We start from the raw sequence: 18538 nt of genomic DNA, 5'->3' as shown, positions 1-18538 counted from the left end.
GACAGGCGCTCAATGACTGCGCCACCCAGGCGCCCGGGTTGTGGGCTTCTTGATTTTTCCGCCTGCCTTCTGGGGGAGGGGCCTGCTGCGCCGATACTCAGGCAACCTTGTTTGGGTAGGTCTCCGTGTCCCCTGGGAGGGGGGATGGGGATGGGCCCACTGTGAGCCAGTATTTCCAGGCTTTTGTTCTCTGGTGGCTTTCCTTGGTTGTTTGCTGTGCCTCTTCTGAGAGTTAGAGCAGCAGTGGCCAAATCTCAGCCTCTGTCTCAGAATAGAGGGATCGCGGACCGTTCTCTACTGATATTCTGGCCACTTTAACTCTGTTTCTGTTGGTGCTGCTCAACCCTGCAGCATCCGGGGATGTGTGCCCCACACCCGGCGTCCCAGCCCTCACTTCCAGGGCCAGCGTGTCTCTGTCCTTTGTGTTTCTAACACCGCCAGCCGCCCCCGTGTGCTCCCGGTCTCAGTCTGGTTCCAGTGAGCACACCGGAGCTCTGTTTCAGTCTTGTGGTGCGTGTTCCCCGGCTCACGGTCTCAGTCTGCTCTCTCACGGTTCCGGTCCTGGAGTCCACCCGCTCCTCTGTGCAGGTGGCTACTGCTTCCCAGCGCCCGAATGTGGCGGCTCCCTCCTCCTTCCGTTTATCTTCCGATATCTGTGCGTGATTTCGCGGCTCCGGGCTTCGTACCTCAATACTCAGTGCTGGAGATGTTCATTTGTAGAGATCCAGATGTACCTTCCTGCGTCTCAGGCTGATTCCGTGGATGTTCAGGCTGGTCTGGTACCTATCCAACTCGACTCAGGGGACCGGCTGAAAAAGGGGTCCCCTACTCCTCTAAACTCTGCTGTTTTAAACAAAGCCCTGGAGACCCATCCTCCTCTGGCTACCCGGGGAAGTCCTCCTGTTTTGTTAAATAATGTTACATTAATTTCAGGTGTACAACATAGTGATTCAATAAGTTTATACATTATGCTGTGTTCACTACCAGTGTAGCTGCCATCTGTCCCCATGGGTTCCTATTTCAATATCAATGACTGTATTCCTTACACTGTGGCTTTTATCCCCCTGACTTATGCATTCTATAACTGAAACCCCTTCACCCATTTTGCCTAACCCTCTACCCCATTCTCCTTTGGCAACCATCAGGTTGTGTTCTGCATTTATAGGTCTAATTCTGCTATTTCTTTGTTCTTTTTTTCCCCACATATAAGTGGGATAATATGGTATTTGTCTTTCTCAGTCTGACTTATTTCACTTAGCATAATACCCTCTAGGCCCATCCATGTTGTTACAAATGGCATGATCCCATCCTTTTTTGTGGCTGTGTAATGTGTTTATGTGTGAGTGCGCACATGCACACACATATATATACCGCATCTTCCTTATCTATTCATTTGTCGATGGACACTTAGGTTGCTTCCATATCTTGGGCACTGTAAATAATGCTGCAATAAGCATAGGGGTGCATGTATCTTTTTGAATTAGTGTTTGTTTTCATTTTCTTTGGGTAAATACCCAATAGTGGAATTAGTGAATCATATGATATTCCTATTTTTAATTTTTTTTAGGAATCTCCATACTGTTTTCCACAGATGTACCAGTTTATATTCCCATCAACAGTGTACAGGGTTTCTTTTTCTCCACATTTTCGCTAACACTTGTTATTTCTTATCTTTTTTATTTTAGCCATTCTGACAGGTGTAAGGTGATAGCCCACATTTGATATTTGTCCAAGAATGTTCAGAGCTCTATATTCGTGAAAGTCAAAATCTGATAAAAAAAAAAAAACACACAAATGTCCCAGAAAAATAAATTTCAGCATATACATTGAATAAACAAATTTCAACGTATTTACATAATGGAATACTACTTGTAATAAAAAAAAAAAACACTATTGACACATGCTACAATATAGAATGAATCTCAAAATATTGTGTTAAGTGAAATAAAAAACACAAAAGGGTACGTACTGTGTGAGTCCATTTATATGATGTTCTAGGTAAAGCTAAACCAACAGTGAAAGAGATCAGAAAAGTGGCTGGTTTAGGAAAGAAGGATGTGCAGGAATTGTCTAGAAGAGAGCATGAGGGAACTTCTAGATGATGGAAATAGTCCATATCTTAGAGGGGTGTGGGTTATACAGCTTGTATGCATTTGTCAAAATTAATTAAACTGTACATTTAAGATCTTAATATTTCTTTGAACATAAGGTATACCTCAATAAAATATCTTCTACTAATTAAAAATCAATCTTATAATACCCTATTATGATAGTTGATAGGAGGTAGGCCTATTTCAAGGCTATAGAGATCTATAAAGCCAAAATATTTTATTGAAACTACTTAAATTTTGCAAAGTCAGCCAGCATCACCAACACTGCAGCACTGAAGTCTTACATTATTTATACTTGGGAGACTAAAATATAATTAATAATAAAATACAGGATCACCAGGAGTGTATTCAGGTACTGGCATAGAAAGAACTTCCTGGTCATTACCCAAATGAATTTAATCTGATTGTGTTGTAGTAAACATTGGTAAAGCCATTTAAATTATGGTTGACCCTTTTAAAATGCTGTGATAAGACTAAGAACTTGAAATTACGGTGAACATATGAATGATGATTAATAGTTTTTAAAAATTGGCCATTTTACAAGAGTGAGAATAATTTGTGACATGTATGTTTTTGGTATAACGTGATGGAAACTCAATTTCTTTTTTTTTTTTGTCTAGGAGAAGGATACTGGCTCATATAAATGGGGCAAAGCTGTCATTAGCAATATGTACATCTAGAATGTACATCTATTAGTACAGTTAGATTTATAAATAGGAATTCTAAGATATATAAAAAATAACTTCACTGCTCATTATAGGCCAAATGTAACAATACTGCTAAGTTTGTGTTCTGATCTGAATAAGTAAAACTCAGATGTAGCTTATCAAGAAATTAACGGAGCACTTAAGATTATTTTATTTTATTTTATTTTATTTTATTTTATTAATTTATTTTTAAAGAAAATTACCACCCTATGTGGGTAAAAGACCAGTCTGGTTTGGCTGGGATTATGAGGGCTTCCTAGGGCATGAGACTTTCAGAGCTAAAACCATGCAAGGCCTAGGCAAACTAGGAAAAACAGGGTACCTTACCTCTAAGAGTGCTAAAAGATGAATTATAGCTGGTCCAATGAGTAGATGTTTGATAACAGTGATGTTTAATTTGTTGTTCTTCCTTATCTCTGTAGATCTCAAGTCTAGCCATATTTTAAGGTTCAGTTTAAGTGCCACTTCTTTGTAATCTCTCTCTCTTTCTGAATTCACATAACACTTTATATCTTTACCATTCTTGTTCCACTTAGTCCTTTAAAACATCTTTATCAGAGTTATCTACATACGAATTTTATCTCTGGCACTACATGGAAAGTTCTTCTAGGGCATGATGTTTGATTTATCTTTTATCCCCCATAGCTTCTAGCATGGTGCTTCGCACTTATTTTGTCAGAAAGCGTGTATTAAAAGGAATGAATGAGTCCACAAGTTAAATAGATTATACCGATGGGATGAGATGCTCCAGTGTGTAATAAGAGGAAAAAAACAAAACTACTGACATGCGTATGAGAAACCCAGCTTTTAGTCCTCTTTACCACTAGATAACTATGTGATTTTGGACAATTCCTTTAATATTGTGTGTGTGTATGTGTGTGTATGCACATGCACGCTACAGTTTCTTTAGCCAAAAATTGAAAGTTACAACTAGAACCTTCCGTGCTGTCTAATGATGCTATTGAGCATTCACTGTTAGCTTTGTCATCCGTGTTCTCCAGACCTAATCCAGATTTTCAGCCTCTCCTGTTGTCTTCCGTACCGTATAGCCCCTTCACTTTTGGTAGATCACAACTCCTCCTTCACAAAGAAAACCTGCCTGCTGGAAGAACCTTGTTCATCCACCCTCATATGTAGTTATACATTATAAGCAGTATACTGAATATTCCTTTTTGACACTCATGTTTAAGTCTTTAAGAAGTGAACAGCCATACTTACACATATTTGTAATTCAAAATTTTATATATGCATTGCTTGATGAAAGTACAATATTCTAGATCATTTTGGGGTTAATAGCTTTTGTGTTCTGAGAGCCGAGTAAAAATAGATTGCTTTAAAACTACAATTAGTTGTTTTGTACTTAATATGCTTTTAAATGATTTTTATGGGAGAAAAGTTATTTGTAAAAAGTTTCCTGTTAATTTCTTTGAAAATATAACTGACAGCTCTTAAAAGAACAAATTCATCAGTGTTTTCAAAATTCACATTAAAATATGTAAAAATATTACTTTCATCAATTTTCAATTAAAATGTGATTATTATGCAGACTTTTATACATTTTTATAACCCAGTTTTCTATTGTTTTTAGCTACTGATGCAAATGTGAAGAACGAAAGTCTTTCATCTGTGCAGCAGCTTGGCATTAAAATGACTGTCAGGTATATTATAGGGAAATATCTCCCTTGTGCATTTCTAGAATTTGTTTTATCTACCTGATATGTGCTTAATAGTATTTAACAACCAACTATTTTGTGTACTTTAAATGCAGAGTTTATCATTCAGAAAATAATAACTTTGTTTTGGGGATATTGGCACATGATTAAATTACCTCTGCTGGTAAATCAGTTATCGTTCATTATCATTTCAGAGGCTAATTACAGTGTACTTAAGCCTCTATGACTACAGGTTTTAAAAAAAATGCATTGTGAAAATCAGCACAATCATGCCATTTTCTAAAATATGATAGATTTTAATTGTCAAGCTATGGTGATGAGTACAAGAGTACCTTAAGGATAGATGCCAAAGTTAAAAATGAATAAACTAATTATAGTAGTTTGAATTTTTAGTACTCAAATTGTAATTTTCAAAAGAAATAAACTAAACAGCAGACTGTGAATTAGGGAGTGAGTCTCCTCTCTTGCTTATTAAATGGGGATCTTAATAGTTCTGTCCTACTTCAGTACATAATCTTTAGAATCAGTTATAAAAAAGATGCATATGGAAGCTTTTAAAATGACTATTTTTATAAATTCATAGCATTATAGTGAAAAGTGTGATAGTAATTCTGGCTAATCCATCTGTATCACATAAAGCTTGTAACTCATTGTTTTGTGACCCTATATCTGCTTTTTATTTTGTAATGTCCAATTTCTATTCTGAAATGCAATCCATAGATAACATGAACAGGCTAGTCACATATTTTTTAAATTCAACATAATGTCTTATTGGTAAGAAGTAAGTGGAAAGTGATTTGTAATGAAATGTTTGTACCCAACTACAGTATATGACATAGCTGTCAACCATACAGAATCATTGTGATTTGGGCAGCTGCAAATAGAGACTGATGGTATTTTGGTGCTTCCAATACTGCTCGAGTTTTGCCACTGGCAAAGTGACTTTCCAAAATGGAGAGCAAGTCTTAGGCTTCAAACAACGAAGTACTCTTTCCCTGATTTATACATAGTTGCATTCAGTGTATAATAAAAAATATAGAAAAAAATATTTTATGATCTTATATAAAACAGAATTGGTTTCAGATAATTATAAATAGCTTCTTCACCCATGCAAACAACAGGCAGACCATTTGTAAGTGGTCGTGCAGGACTGTCCCACATGTAACCTTCTGACCATCACTCACCAACTGCTGTTAGTGCCCCCAGTCCCTATGCAATCAAAAGTGCCCCCATGAATTCTCAAGTGGCCCCAGGAGGGGAAGGTGCTCCCTCTCAGAATCTTTGGACTAGATGAAATCTAAAATTCGGTCAGTCTAACCTGTCAACATTACATATTTTAGATTAAGTTCAGGAAAAAATGCTTGTATTCTTCTCATCTGACAGTATCTACGTTTTGTTTTGTCATTACTGTTTTATTTTCCTTTAAAGTTGTCAGTATTTACCAGGTAACTACTGCTAATCCAAATATACTTATCAGGAACATATATGGATTGTTAAGCTCTCCCTATAAGTGTTCTGTTTAGCATAGTCATGCTAGAAGTAGAAGAAAACTTAAAACCTTGGGATCTCAAGAGAACTACGGTTGACGGATTTTAAAAAGTGAATTTGCAATGCAGGGCCTGATGTTCTTCATCTTGTATGTTTTGTGGGCTTTTAATGTAGATATGGGAAGTTCCTCAACCTGTTAAAAGACAGTGCAGAAAATGACCTTACCTTGGTTTTAAAGCACTGTGAGAGATTCCTGAAACAGCAGCAAGCTCCCATAAAATCTTCTCTTCATATCCTTTTTGAGTGGATTCACAGTAATTGAATATTATGTGTTTTTCATAGTTCTTTGATAGGGTACCTTAACACATTTATAGTAAAATAATGCTTTAACCTATATTGCTGATTCATTATGATGTACATTTGTAGTATTCTGTATTTTAAATATGAATTTTATTACATTGGGTAGTAATTACTAAATTCATTCTTATTGAATCTTAAACTGAGTAATTAAAGTTATTAGGCTATATTTTCAGATATATACAAGGAATTTTTAAAAATAGGTTTAGTATATCTAGAATAAGAATATTCCAGAGTTAGTAAATCTAGAATAACAATAGAATGTACATTCATTTTACTTGAATTGGTTATTTTTCAGAAATAGGTTTGACTTCAAGGGGAAAAAGTACACAAACCATTTGCATTAACTGAATTCTAAAAATGTATGGATTTTTAAATATTTTATTATGTTAGTAATTTAGCAGATAACCTAAACCAGAGAAAGAAGATGGTACTATGATTTTAATGACTTGAATAAATGTTGCCACAAAGCAGATAGTTTTTTCTGCCTTTGCTAGTGCCATTGCCCTCCTTTACTTATGTAAGTAAATAGCACATAAGCTTGTAAATTGGTTGAAGATAACAAGAAGACTAAGTATCACTATCTCTTTCCTGATGGGGATCCTGGAAATGAATATTAATGGAGTTCTTATATTTCATCTTGTAAAATAAAATACTGCAAAAATTCCTTAACTGTGCTTTTCAGTCTGCCTGCAGGGGACTTATGCTGGCCATGACTGGTTTGTATCTTCTTTGTTCATGATAATGTTGGGGGACAAAGAAAAAACACTCAGATTTCTTCAGAAGTTCTCCAGGCTTCTGACCTCTGCTTTCCTTTGGTTGCCAAGACTGCATATTTCCGTAAGACTTTTTACTCTGTCTTTAAATGAGTGTGTTAAATTTTAAGGCAAATCCTATTTAAATTCACTGGGATCTTATTTGTAGAGACCTCTGTAATAATTTATGTTCATTTTCTACCTGAATGCTTTTTGACTGATTCTCTTTGAAGATACAGAGTTGACATTTCCCAAATGCTTGGTGTCTTGCCTAATGGTAACTGAATGAAAGATGAGTGATAACAGACGGATTATTAAATTTTAAACTTGTCATTTAGTAAATTATAAAAAATAATATGTAAAAAGAGCTATTGAATTTTTTAATTGTTGCTTTGTTAGAAGGAATCACTTAAATTACAGTATAAGAAATTAATTAAGTCAAAATTGTCAACATATTCTATATGGAATATGGAAATCTATGATGAGTTTGGAAATCTATGATGAGTTCTGATTACAGTATTAAAGTGTATTTTAAAGGGTTTTGCTAGCTTCATGAGATCTTAAGAGTTCAGAGGTAAGAGCATCCCTCAATTTACTAATGTTTCTGTATTTTGTTTTACTTACAGCCATTAAGATCTCCAACTTGTACTATGCAAGATAGGCTAATACTTCCCAAACCTTTCCTATGACATACTGCACATCAACGCAATCGCATTGCACCCAAGGATAAATAAGGGATTGGGAGCGTATGTGGAGTTCAATGAAAGCATGTGTTATATGTTTCACAGTATATATTTGTGATAAGGAATAAAAAAGCAAAGAATCAGGGAGGACTATATTATAAATATTGAAATTTTGTAATTTTATGCTTGAAATAGCTGTATATAATTCCTGGATAAGAATTTCCAGCTCTTGTACTTCAGCATAAGGTGAAATTTGCTCACATGAACAGTCAGAAGCAAATGGCAAAAGAATGTGTACCACTTTTTCTTTAATCAGTGGAAACTATTTTCCTTCTGTTAACCAGAATTTGAATAATTCTTTAAATTGTACATGAATATTTAAAAAATCTTAGATATTCCCCTCTTCCATTTATAGATGTAATGTTGAAAAACTTTTGATAATGAATATAGATTTTGAATCCAATCATACATTTTCATGTCATGTATTTGAAAATGATACCTGCATTCCACTAGTCTTAACTATTCTAGCTTAGTATTCAGATTGTGACACTGTCAAATATCACCAGTCAACTTTTTTTTTAAAGATTTTATTTATGGGGCACCTGGGTGGCTTAGTCATTAAGCATCTGCCTTCGGCTCAGGGCGTGATCCCGGCGTTCTGGGATCGAGCCCCACATCAGGCTCCTCTGCTGGGAGGCTGCTTCTTCCTCTCCCATTCCCCCTGCTTGTGTTCCCTCTCTCACTAGCTGTCTCTCTCTCTGTCAAATAAATAAATAAAATCTTTAAAAAAAAAGAGAGAGAGTTTATTTATTTGATAGCTAGAGTAAGAGAGAGAGAGCGAGCAGAAGCTGGGGGAGTGGCAGAGGGAGAGAGAGAAGCTGAGCAGAGAGCCTGACACAGGGCTCGATCCCAGGACCCTGAGATCATGACCTGAGCTGAAGGCAGACGCTTAGCGAACTAAGCCACCCAAGCTCCCCACCAGTCAATTTTTTTAAACCATAACTTTATAAAGTTGCATTTTTGCTTTGAATCTATAAACTTTTCATATGACATTATTTTATTTTTAATGTAATAGTGATATGGCACTCTAATAGGGTTTCTTCCCATAAAACTGAAATCAGGCAGGACTCCAGCAGCTTGAATGTTATTAGATTTATTTTGATAGCATCATTGAATATGGAATATAGATCTGTGAATGGAATGGAATGACATGTTACTCAGGATGTTTAGACGAACTCTTGATGTAAAGCCTTGACATCTTTCTGTTGGTGCAGCTGTACCATCAGTGAACACTTACGCAGTGCCTTACATAGTATCATTTTTTATTTTCAACTTCTCAATATACCAAGTTGAATATTTTGTTAACCAAGAGTTTGTTGTAGTGCTTCTTTGTAAAATAACATTCTGCTAATATTCCTCTTCAGGGATTTTGTCTTAGAGCTGTTAGCTAAATGTAGTTACTAATGTTTCTACAGTCACAGCTCCATGGCATAAATGTTTTTGATTTAATCATCTTACGGACTGGTGCTTTTTCTATGCCACTTGTTAATGCATTCAGTAGTAATCTTAATACATTATTTAAAAAGTAGTCCTTTTTCTATTTTGTTTGTTCCATTGGTTTCAAACATTGCAGTGACACTTTCTATGCAGGTTGATAAAAGAAGCTAATCTGAAGTTGTCATGAGACACTTTGGCTTTAGCTATTAATAGCATAAACTTGTCCACCTTCTTTAGCTCAATCTCGTTATTATAATCAGCCTCAAAAAGCTTCAGCCTGTGCCCCAGTCCCACATTCTTCAACCTTATTACCCTGTTCCTTTTCTTCATAGCCTATGTCAATTCTTAATATGCTGCTTAATTTCCATATTTACTTATTTAAATACTTAAATGTGTAAGCTCTAGGAGGGCAGGGTTTTCTGGGGTTTTTTTACCAGTGTGTCCCAAACTATTTCCAATAGTAATTAATTCAACAGATAGGTGTTGAGTGTGTGAATTAATATTTAAATACAAATATGTTAAGGACAGTAAGCTTTTATTACTTTAAAAAATGTATTTAAAAGATAATTGATCCTCTGCATTCTTAAGAATGAAGAATGTTGTAAGCAGTTTGTATCAAAAAGGTATAAAAAATTGGCCCTGGATAAGCAATATAGGAAATAGTGGAATTTGACTTTGAAGTTTTCAAAATTTTATGAATTAACACTATCTACTCATGTGAGATAAAAATAATTTGAAACATTTTTTCCTTTGAAGCCATTGAGACCAGAAGAATCCTTGAATGTACTGACTGTATTAAATTATCTTTCATTATTATTTGTTCTTAAAAACAATAACTTCCTAAATGATAATATATTAATTCTTTATGGAGTTTAATCAAGAATCAGAGTCTGACGAATTTTAACATAAAAGCAGTTAATAAAATGACAGATTATGAAAGATCAAAAAATCAATTATTTCCATGTAGGAATACCTAGTTTCAAGTAAAATGAAAACTGAAGTATTTAACATTCACATACAGATAAAACTCCATTGATGATAAATCAAACTAAAGTAACAGTCAAATGAACTAGCGTAGTTCAACAGGAAGATTATGGGAGAGTTACATATATTTTATATATATATAAATGTGTGTGGGTATATACATTTATTCCTCGCTTACTCCTCATAAAATTAAAAATAGTTAACACAGGAAGTTTAGAGTTAACAATTCTTTTTTTTTTTTTTAAGATTTTATTTATTTATTTGACAGAGAGAGACAGCGAGAGAGGGAACACAAGCAAGGGGAGTGTGAGAGGGAGAAGCAGGCTTGCCCCCTAGCAGGGAGCCCGATGCAGGGCTCGAACCCAGGACTCTGGGATCATGACCTGAGCCACCCAGGCGCCCCATAGGGTTAACAATTCTAATACCGTTCAAATGTACATTTAGATTTAAATTTTACAATCATCGGCGCGTCATGGCGCACTTGTAAGCATTTGCAAGGCATTAGCAATAGTAAATCGTGTGACCAGTCACTTGTAGGAAAGAGAACTAGTGTCAAAACCACTTTCTTTTATATATAACTTTAAATCTTAGATCCATTTTTAAAGGTTCCATTTTCCCATGTGCTTTTTTTTCCCCTGGAGAGGAGAAAGGTCTGTTTCTAGAGTTACAGAATCAGAGTTAAGATAAAATGTTTTCGGTTCACCTCCTCATGATGCGTGTGCTGCACTGGTTCACTGAGGTGTGGCCAGTATAGCGTGGCCTGTTCTTGCACACACATCCCCAGAGTGCAGGACTGAACTGGACTGGTTTGGGCCCATTTAAATTGGTTTGGAGAGTTTGTTTTTCTCATAGGGTCTTTCTATTTAATTTGCATAGCAACTTGGAACTAGATTTTTCTTAGTGTCAGGAATAGAGTGACTCATCAGAACTACCTGTAGTAGAAGAGAAAAACCAAAAGACTGCTTACTACAGTCCATTTTTTAAGGTGCATGTCTTTCATTTTTAATCACTAAAGTAAAATACTCTGAAGAGTGTTATTTTATAAAGTCCTTGCTTCATGTTATGATGCTTTCTTGTATATCCCAACCCAAAAGTTTTTACTGATATTCTTTTTTACAGTTTTAGCATAGTTTCTATGTTATGTCACTTAGATGATATATTAAATGCTGTTTTCCTACATGTGTTTGTGCTTAATCCTATACTCTGAATTTTATTTAGAGTCACCTTTATTAAGAGTTGCCATCTTTTCAGAGTTGTGACTAAGCAAAACACATCAAAACACTAAAAGTATAACAAACAGGCTTTATAATTTGGTGATTCAGAAGACTCTGTTGTGGATCAGAGTTGTTATTATCGATCTGGTTTTATGAACACCACTTACTAAAAATTAGAGTTATGGAATGGCAATTAATAGGCCAATTCACTTTTATTATAAGCGAATGTATTTGATTACAATGTACAGTCAGTAACATCTTTTCTTATAATTCAGTCAATAATTTGTTGCAGATCTACGCTATGCAAGGCTTGGTGTTGGGACCTGTGTTAGTTATAAAAAAAGTATGGCATAATTTCTTCCAACAGAGGATAATCCATAAGACTAGAAGGACTCTTGCCTGAGCTTTGGGACTCCATTACATAATAGCTTGTTTTTTCTGAGAGTGTAATTAGTCTCTTGTCTCCATCTCTAAACACACTCTTTACTCCAAATATATTGTTTTCAATGCAACACAGAAAAGATACTGTATAAGAATTCTTACACTATTATGCATATATTCAGAAAATTATTACCTAAGCTTGCATTAAAAATTAATATATATGTATAATTGACTTTTTTGTGTTTATTAAACTCATTAATTCTACTGTACAAATAGTCATTACTGAAACGTGTATTTCATAAAAGAAGATAAAGGATACAAATTCTCAGTTTATATATATGTATATACATATATATGAATGTATTATGTATATATACATATATATTTTAATATGCATATATTAATGTATATATAATATATATACATATACATAATGTGTGTATGTGTATATATACATACATATTTTAAAGATTTATTTACTTGAGAGAGAGAGAAAGAGCATGCGTGCGTGTGTGTGGGGATGGATGGCAGGGAAGTGGGACTTGGACAGAAGGAGAGGGAGGGAGAGAATCTCAAGCAAACACCCTGCAGATTACCGAGCCTGATTCTGGGCTCAATCTCATGACCCTAAGATCATGACCTGAGCTGAAATCAAGAGTCGGATGCTTGACTGACTGAGCCACCCCAGTGCTCCTTAGTTTATATTATTTTTAACTACTCAAAAGAAAGTTTATTTTTTGTTCTAGACATTCACCTGAGGTTGACTGTAAGATGTCCACTTAATATGCTATAGTATGTCTCTAGTCATCAGTATATAAAATTAATTTTTTTGTGTGTACTCTGAGGTATCTCTGAGAACCTGTCATAAAATATATATTTCTATATATATATTCCTAGAAATATATATTTATGCAATGTGAAATGGTAAATTGTCCTTTATGATGATAAATGATAAAACAGGAAAACCACTGATAAATCATCTCACTGGTTTCAGAAATTTTGGCTTATAACTCAAACCTAAATCTTTAAAAGCACTTTAGCAATAAAGTTTGAAAGAAATCCTCATTTTAACTTGTATATAATTGGTATATGTAAGTTTGATTTGTTTTAATTTAAAAGCATTAATTTTCTTTTATTATAGTTAGCTCAGTAAAGAACATAAAATGCCTTTCTGGAAGTTTCTTAATTATTCATTCTACAGAACTAATTTGAATGTAAATTTTTAATATAAGTCCATCGGGTATAGTTGCTATTCTATCAGTTTTTCTTGACACAAAATGATACCTCCCAAGTTCATTCTTTGTTTTAAAATGTTGTGGTTAGATGCTAGATTTATAGTAGCACTCATTGAAGTATTATAGAGCAATCATGATGACATAAATTGTACCTAAGAGCCAAACTGAAAATATAACCAACCTTATGTAGAAATTGATGAAAAATGCAAGTTTGTACATATTCACACATATATAGATGGACATATAAATAAATGTAAAATATAAAATATATAAATTATATAAGATTAATATGTAATTATTATAGATATACATACAAAATAGCTGGTCTAAGAACTTTGATGGGAATGAATTATGCATTTTTTCCCAGTTTTAGTGATGAATTTCTTACGGAGTTCCCAATTTCAGTTATTAGTAACTCAAGTTCAGATTTAGGCTAATGTTATCTTAGAGAAAGGGGATTATGCAAATATCCCAAAGAGCTGATAAACTGAAACTTTTTAATGTGATAGAATCATTGGCCAAAGCCAAGGATAGCAAGCATATAGAAATACACTCAAGTATTAAAATATAAATCTTTATTACTTGTGTACTTGTACATTTATTCTTTCATGCAACAACCATCCCCTTCATTCCACAAGGCACTGAATTACAGTATTAACTTTATTTCTTTGTCTTGAACGGTATAAATATTGCCTTAATTGAGATTTATTCTTTCTACAGTGTTTATAACATTCTGACTTTTTAACTTACATAATTACAATGTTTGCAGTAATTTGTTATGCTACCACATTAATTTTGAAGTAGCAATTCAAAGCAAAAGATTTAGGTAAGTTGGTTTGATTATTTTACATTAGTTGAATGTTGATTAATTCTCAGTTTCTCCTTTTCATGCAGAGGTACCTAGCTACTGACACTATAGAATCTGGCATCCATCCAGTATATTTTTGCAGTACTCACTACATTGAAATGCTCCTGAAGGTGGAGGTGCCACTTGTGTTTTCAGCTTTTCACATGTCTGGTTTTGCACCATCCCAGGTAATCCAGAAGAAATAATGTTTCTTCAACTCTCAGATCTCAGTGTCTTTAAAGAAAATTAAATTCTCATCAAATATAGGAAATACATTTAAATTAATAAGATCATACTTTTCTATTTAAATTTCTAAACTGAATTTTTTCCCCTAGGTCTGTTACAATATACAGATTTCTTTATAGTAGATCCCTGGCATTCAGATTTCAAGTTCAACTTCAGCTAGGACATAGACATTCTGGAAGTCTATGACATGTAGGCTTTTTAATGGAGATAATATCTGCTTCATAAGGCTAATGTACGGATTAAGTGAGGTAACCGAGGGTAAGAATTCTTAACACTGAACGCCTGGTATTTGAGATACTGTATCTTAACCTAACAAGAAAGCCCAGTTCTCTGTTTCTTCTCTTGGGATCTGGGAAGGATTACTGATTTTTCTAGGGCCTGGTTGTGCTTGTGGTCACATGCAGGAGTGCCTCCTGTGCATAGGCAGTCCTTCATTGGTGGAGGGGTGGATTGTTTCTTTACTGTTATAAACAGGCTACAACTTAAAATTTTAGAGCTTAAACCTTTTTCTATTTTTAGAATAAATCTTTAGGTCAGAGTTCCAGAAAGTAGAAATACTTAACCAAAAGATAGGAACACTTTTAAGACTCTTGATGCATATTATCAAGTTGCTTTGATCTTACTCTTCTAACGGAAACGAAGAAAGTATCTGTTCTTCAGGTCTGGGTATTAGGCTTTTTCATAGCTAAATTAATAGGTGGCATTTTCTCTTTTTAAAATTTTGTGGGTTTTTAAACATTAGCAAAGTTGACTATAATTCCATAGCGTAGTTAATATTCTATTCTATTCTATTCTATTCTATTCTATTCTATTCTATAATAGTAGTTAATGGTATATTAGTTAATAATAATTCCATAGCATAGTTAATAATAACAGGTAGTTAATTGACTACCTGTTTTAGCATGTTTATTATTTACTTGTATGTTCTTTAAAAGTAACCCCACTATTCAGATCTCTTCAGTTCCTGTTATGTATTTTATTTACTATTGTAATTTATTACTTACTTATTTACTATTAGTGTTTTTATGTATTTACTATTATTTATTGTATTTTCTCATTACATCCTTATAGTATGTCTTAATGCTGGTAGGAATATACCTGTCATACGCTTCCTCACTCTCCCGTGTAAAAGCTAATTTGGCCATTTCTATTGGTTCCTTTATGTGCCCTCTAAAGTGATTTTTCCCAGTTCAAATTGGGCATTTGGATTTGGATGAAATTTAAATTGCTATTATGTTCACTTTTCTCAAAGTAATTTATAGTTTATGCCCTTACAGTACTCAGCTTTCCTATCTAGGAATGTAGTAAGTTTTTTCCATTTATTTTCTTTGTATTATATTTTACTAATTTTGTATAGTTTTTTCCATTAGGTGTAATGTATTTCTTATTACAGATATATCTAATTAGTGTAGCTTGAAATTTCTTTTTCAATTTTATTTCCTTTGTGGGTACTGTTAATAATTAGTAAAGGCATAAAATTTTCTGTAGTCACTAGGTTGTACATTTTTTCTAGATTTGTGTTTTTTCCAACTTTGTAATGTATTTTATTTCTGTTTCGTTTTTAATTAAACTCTGTAATTTTCCAGAATAATTCTAAATAGTGGCTTGCTTGTTTTAGACTTGAACAATTATTAAGAAATCATCTAGTATTTCACCATTAAGAGATTTATTCCCTGTCATTCTATGGAAGAATCCTTCTACTTTATGTAAAATATTGAATTTTGTTTCCTTTTAATCAAATAAGAATGTTGAATTTTGTCAAGTTCCTTTAGGGTTAAGATTATCTTGATCGTGGGGTTTATTTGACTTGTTAATGTGACCATGGGTAGATTTCTTAATAGTAAACAATAGTTGCATTTCCTTGGATTTGCCCTCATGGCAATCTTTTCCTTTTAACTAGAAAATATAGTGCTTGGTAATGTGCCTTTAGACTTATTTTGAAGAGCCCTTATGTCATGTAATTGCATTTACTTGCATCTTGATACTGTGCCTGTTGAGTTTTAAATTTCCTGAAGTTAATAAGTCTAAATATAACAAGGAATTGCATGTAATGAAAAGGAATATTCTTTTTTGGCCAATTGTAGCTCTTACTTAGCATGTACCTAAAACACTTCTGGAATTTTGAATCATAAAATGTTTAATTCTGGTTGGAAGTGGATACTTAAATGTTTACTATAAGCTCAATAATCTGTTCTTTCTACTCTTCTAAAAATCCACCTAGGGAACAAAATATTCCTGAGAGCTCTTTTTGCCATTGTAGTGTTGCCAATCATTTATTAGTTCCTAACATATATCCTTTAATTTTAAAAAGGACTGCCACAAACTGTGGGAAAAACTTGCAGTACCTCTGGCCTCACTGTATCAATTTGATACCTTTTATCATTTTGGCGTTTATCAATTTGAAATTGCATATATATAGCAGATTTATCTAATAAAACCCACTGCATTATTTCTAAGCAGTAATGTTATGTTTCTTATATTATCTAATGTAAAAATGCTTTTTTAATGGCTCCCAATGTGAGCTAATCATTTTGTGCCTTAAGTATATATCATTGCTTTGTTGATATTATTTGCCATTTTACTGCTAATTATAAAATATGAAACAACTTTTAAGTAACGAATAGGTATAGGTACTTAAGTAATCGTTTGGATACAGATTTTGTATTTCAAAGCTTATTCATTTTGAGCTAATTAGAAGCAGTGCTTTTTGAAGTTGTGTATTTACAGACACTAAGGGATTGGTTGATTAATGTAGGATTTGCGAGTAGGTTGCTAAATAAAATACACATATCTCTAGAGTACAAATATATGTTCAGCTAGAATACAAAAAAAATAAAATAGAAATATATGTTGATTAGAGTTTGAGAGTAACTGAAAGTGGAAAAAGAGATTCAAATATATAGTCTTCCTTTTTAAATGAACAGAAAAATCACATGTTCTGATTAACTTTTTGACCAGTTTTATCCTTTGGTAAAACATTTTCCTTATTTAACTTTCCTAGCTTAAGAAAAGTACCACATATCTTTAATGATTTATCTCTTCTAATTCCTTGGAGTCATTATTCTGCATATCATTATTGTACTATACTGTGTCAGCAAATGGGCTAACACGGATAATCCACTGAATATACTTTAGAAAAACCTCATGGTTCTTTTTCTCATTTGCTGTTTTTTTCTCCTTCTCCCATCATGAAGACTGGATTTAAAAAAAAAAAAAAACAACTATTCTTACATTTCATATCTTGTGACATAGTGTTTTTTGAAAATGCAGAACTATATAAATGCAAAGCAGAATGTTTCTTGTTCAGAGTCCTACTCGTAAATGTATATATATATTATATATCCCCAGGCTTTCTCTCTTCTCATGTTGTTGATGTTGCCATTTGAAATAGTACCTTTCTCCCTGTACCACATCTTTGTGTCAACTACTTATCCTTTGTTTGTCCAAATGGAAAATTTTTTTCAATGAACTACAAGTAGATTTGAATTTGTGTACTATTTCTATACTTCTAGTAGAAATCTATATCTTGCCTTGTGGAATAGTTATTTGTGTACTTTACCTCTTTAATAGTTGAAATTCCTTCAAGGTATGTGTGCCCGATTTATCTTCAAGTTCTTTGGGTATGTTATCTAGTATCTTTCCTAGAAGTACAATAGAAATACTCTTATGTATAGTAACTCTTTGCAGTGTAAAGATGTATTTCCAGAGCTTATCTCATTTAAAATTTTGACTACTTCATGTGACAGGGGAAATTCAGTGGAGTCAGTGAATTGATTTATTGAGGTTACCTTGATAGCAAGGACTTCACTTGGAGCCACATCTTTTGATTTTGAAATTAGTTTTCTTTCTTTCTTTGCTAATATTCTTTCTATAATGTGAGCAAATAAAATAAGGCCAGAAGAGTTGTGAAAAACATTGTCTTTGAATCATAAAACTTGGCCATTTAGTTCATACTTATTCTGACTTAATCAGGCACCCATAAAAAATTGTTTTAACCAAACTTTTTTTTATTTAATTCTTATGGAAATTTTTGAAGATTGTTTTTTTAATCTAGATACAAGTGAGAATAATTTACCTCAGATAAAATAACTGTGTTTATCTCAGTGTTGCATCTTAATGTCCTTTAGTAGCTGAAGTATGGTTGAAGAACAGAATTTCCTAGGAAGGTTATGGTACATTTTGATATATATCATACAAGTATGATGTATATCATACAAGATTTTCTTTCCTTATAAGTCTAAAACACCATATAAATGTTTTAAAATGTGATTAGGTTTAAGGAACAGTGGTTTACTATAGAAACGAACATAATTAGTTTGTTTCACTTTCTTTGTAAGCCATTTCATTACTAATATTTTTT

General features: G+C 33.4%; 1 protein-coding gene across 1 annotated transcript in view; it reads left to right on the top strand.

Annotated features, from left to right (window-relative positions):
• The window catches only part of TBC1D32 (TBC1 domain family member 32), a 210699-nt gene that overhangs the window by 173790 nt on the left and 18371 nt on the right, over positions 1-18538 (top strand). Inside the window, exons 29-32 of the mRNA XM_040627729.1 lie at positions 4407-4476; positions 6154-6269; positions 7022-7176; positions 13980-14120. Coding sequence (XP_040483663.1) covers positions 4407-4476; positions 6154-6269; positions 7022-7176; positions 13980-14120 — 482 coding nt within the window. The remainder of the gene's footprint in view (positions 1-4406; positions 4477-6153; positions 6270-7021; positions 7177-13979; positions 14121-18538) is intronic.

This window comes from Ursus maritimus, unplaced genomic scaffold (assembly GCF_017311325.1).
Source record: "Ursus maritimus isolate PB19 unplaced genomic scaffold, ASM1731132v1 scaffold_13, whole genome shotgun sequence".
Lineage (NCBI taxonomy): Eukaryota > Metazoa > Chordata > Mammalia > Carnivora > Ursidae > Ursus > Ursus maritimus.
This window is presented reverse-complemented; position numbering and strand designations above follow the sequence as displayed.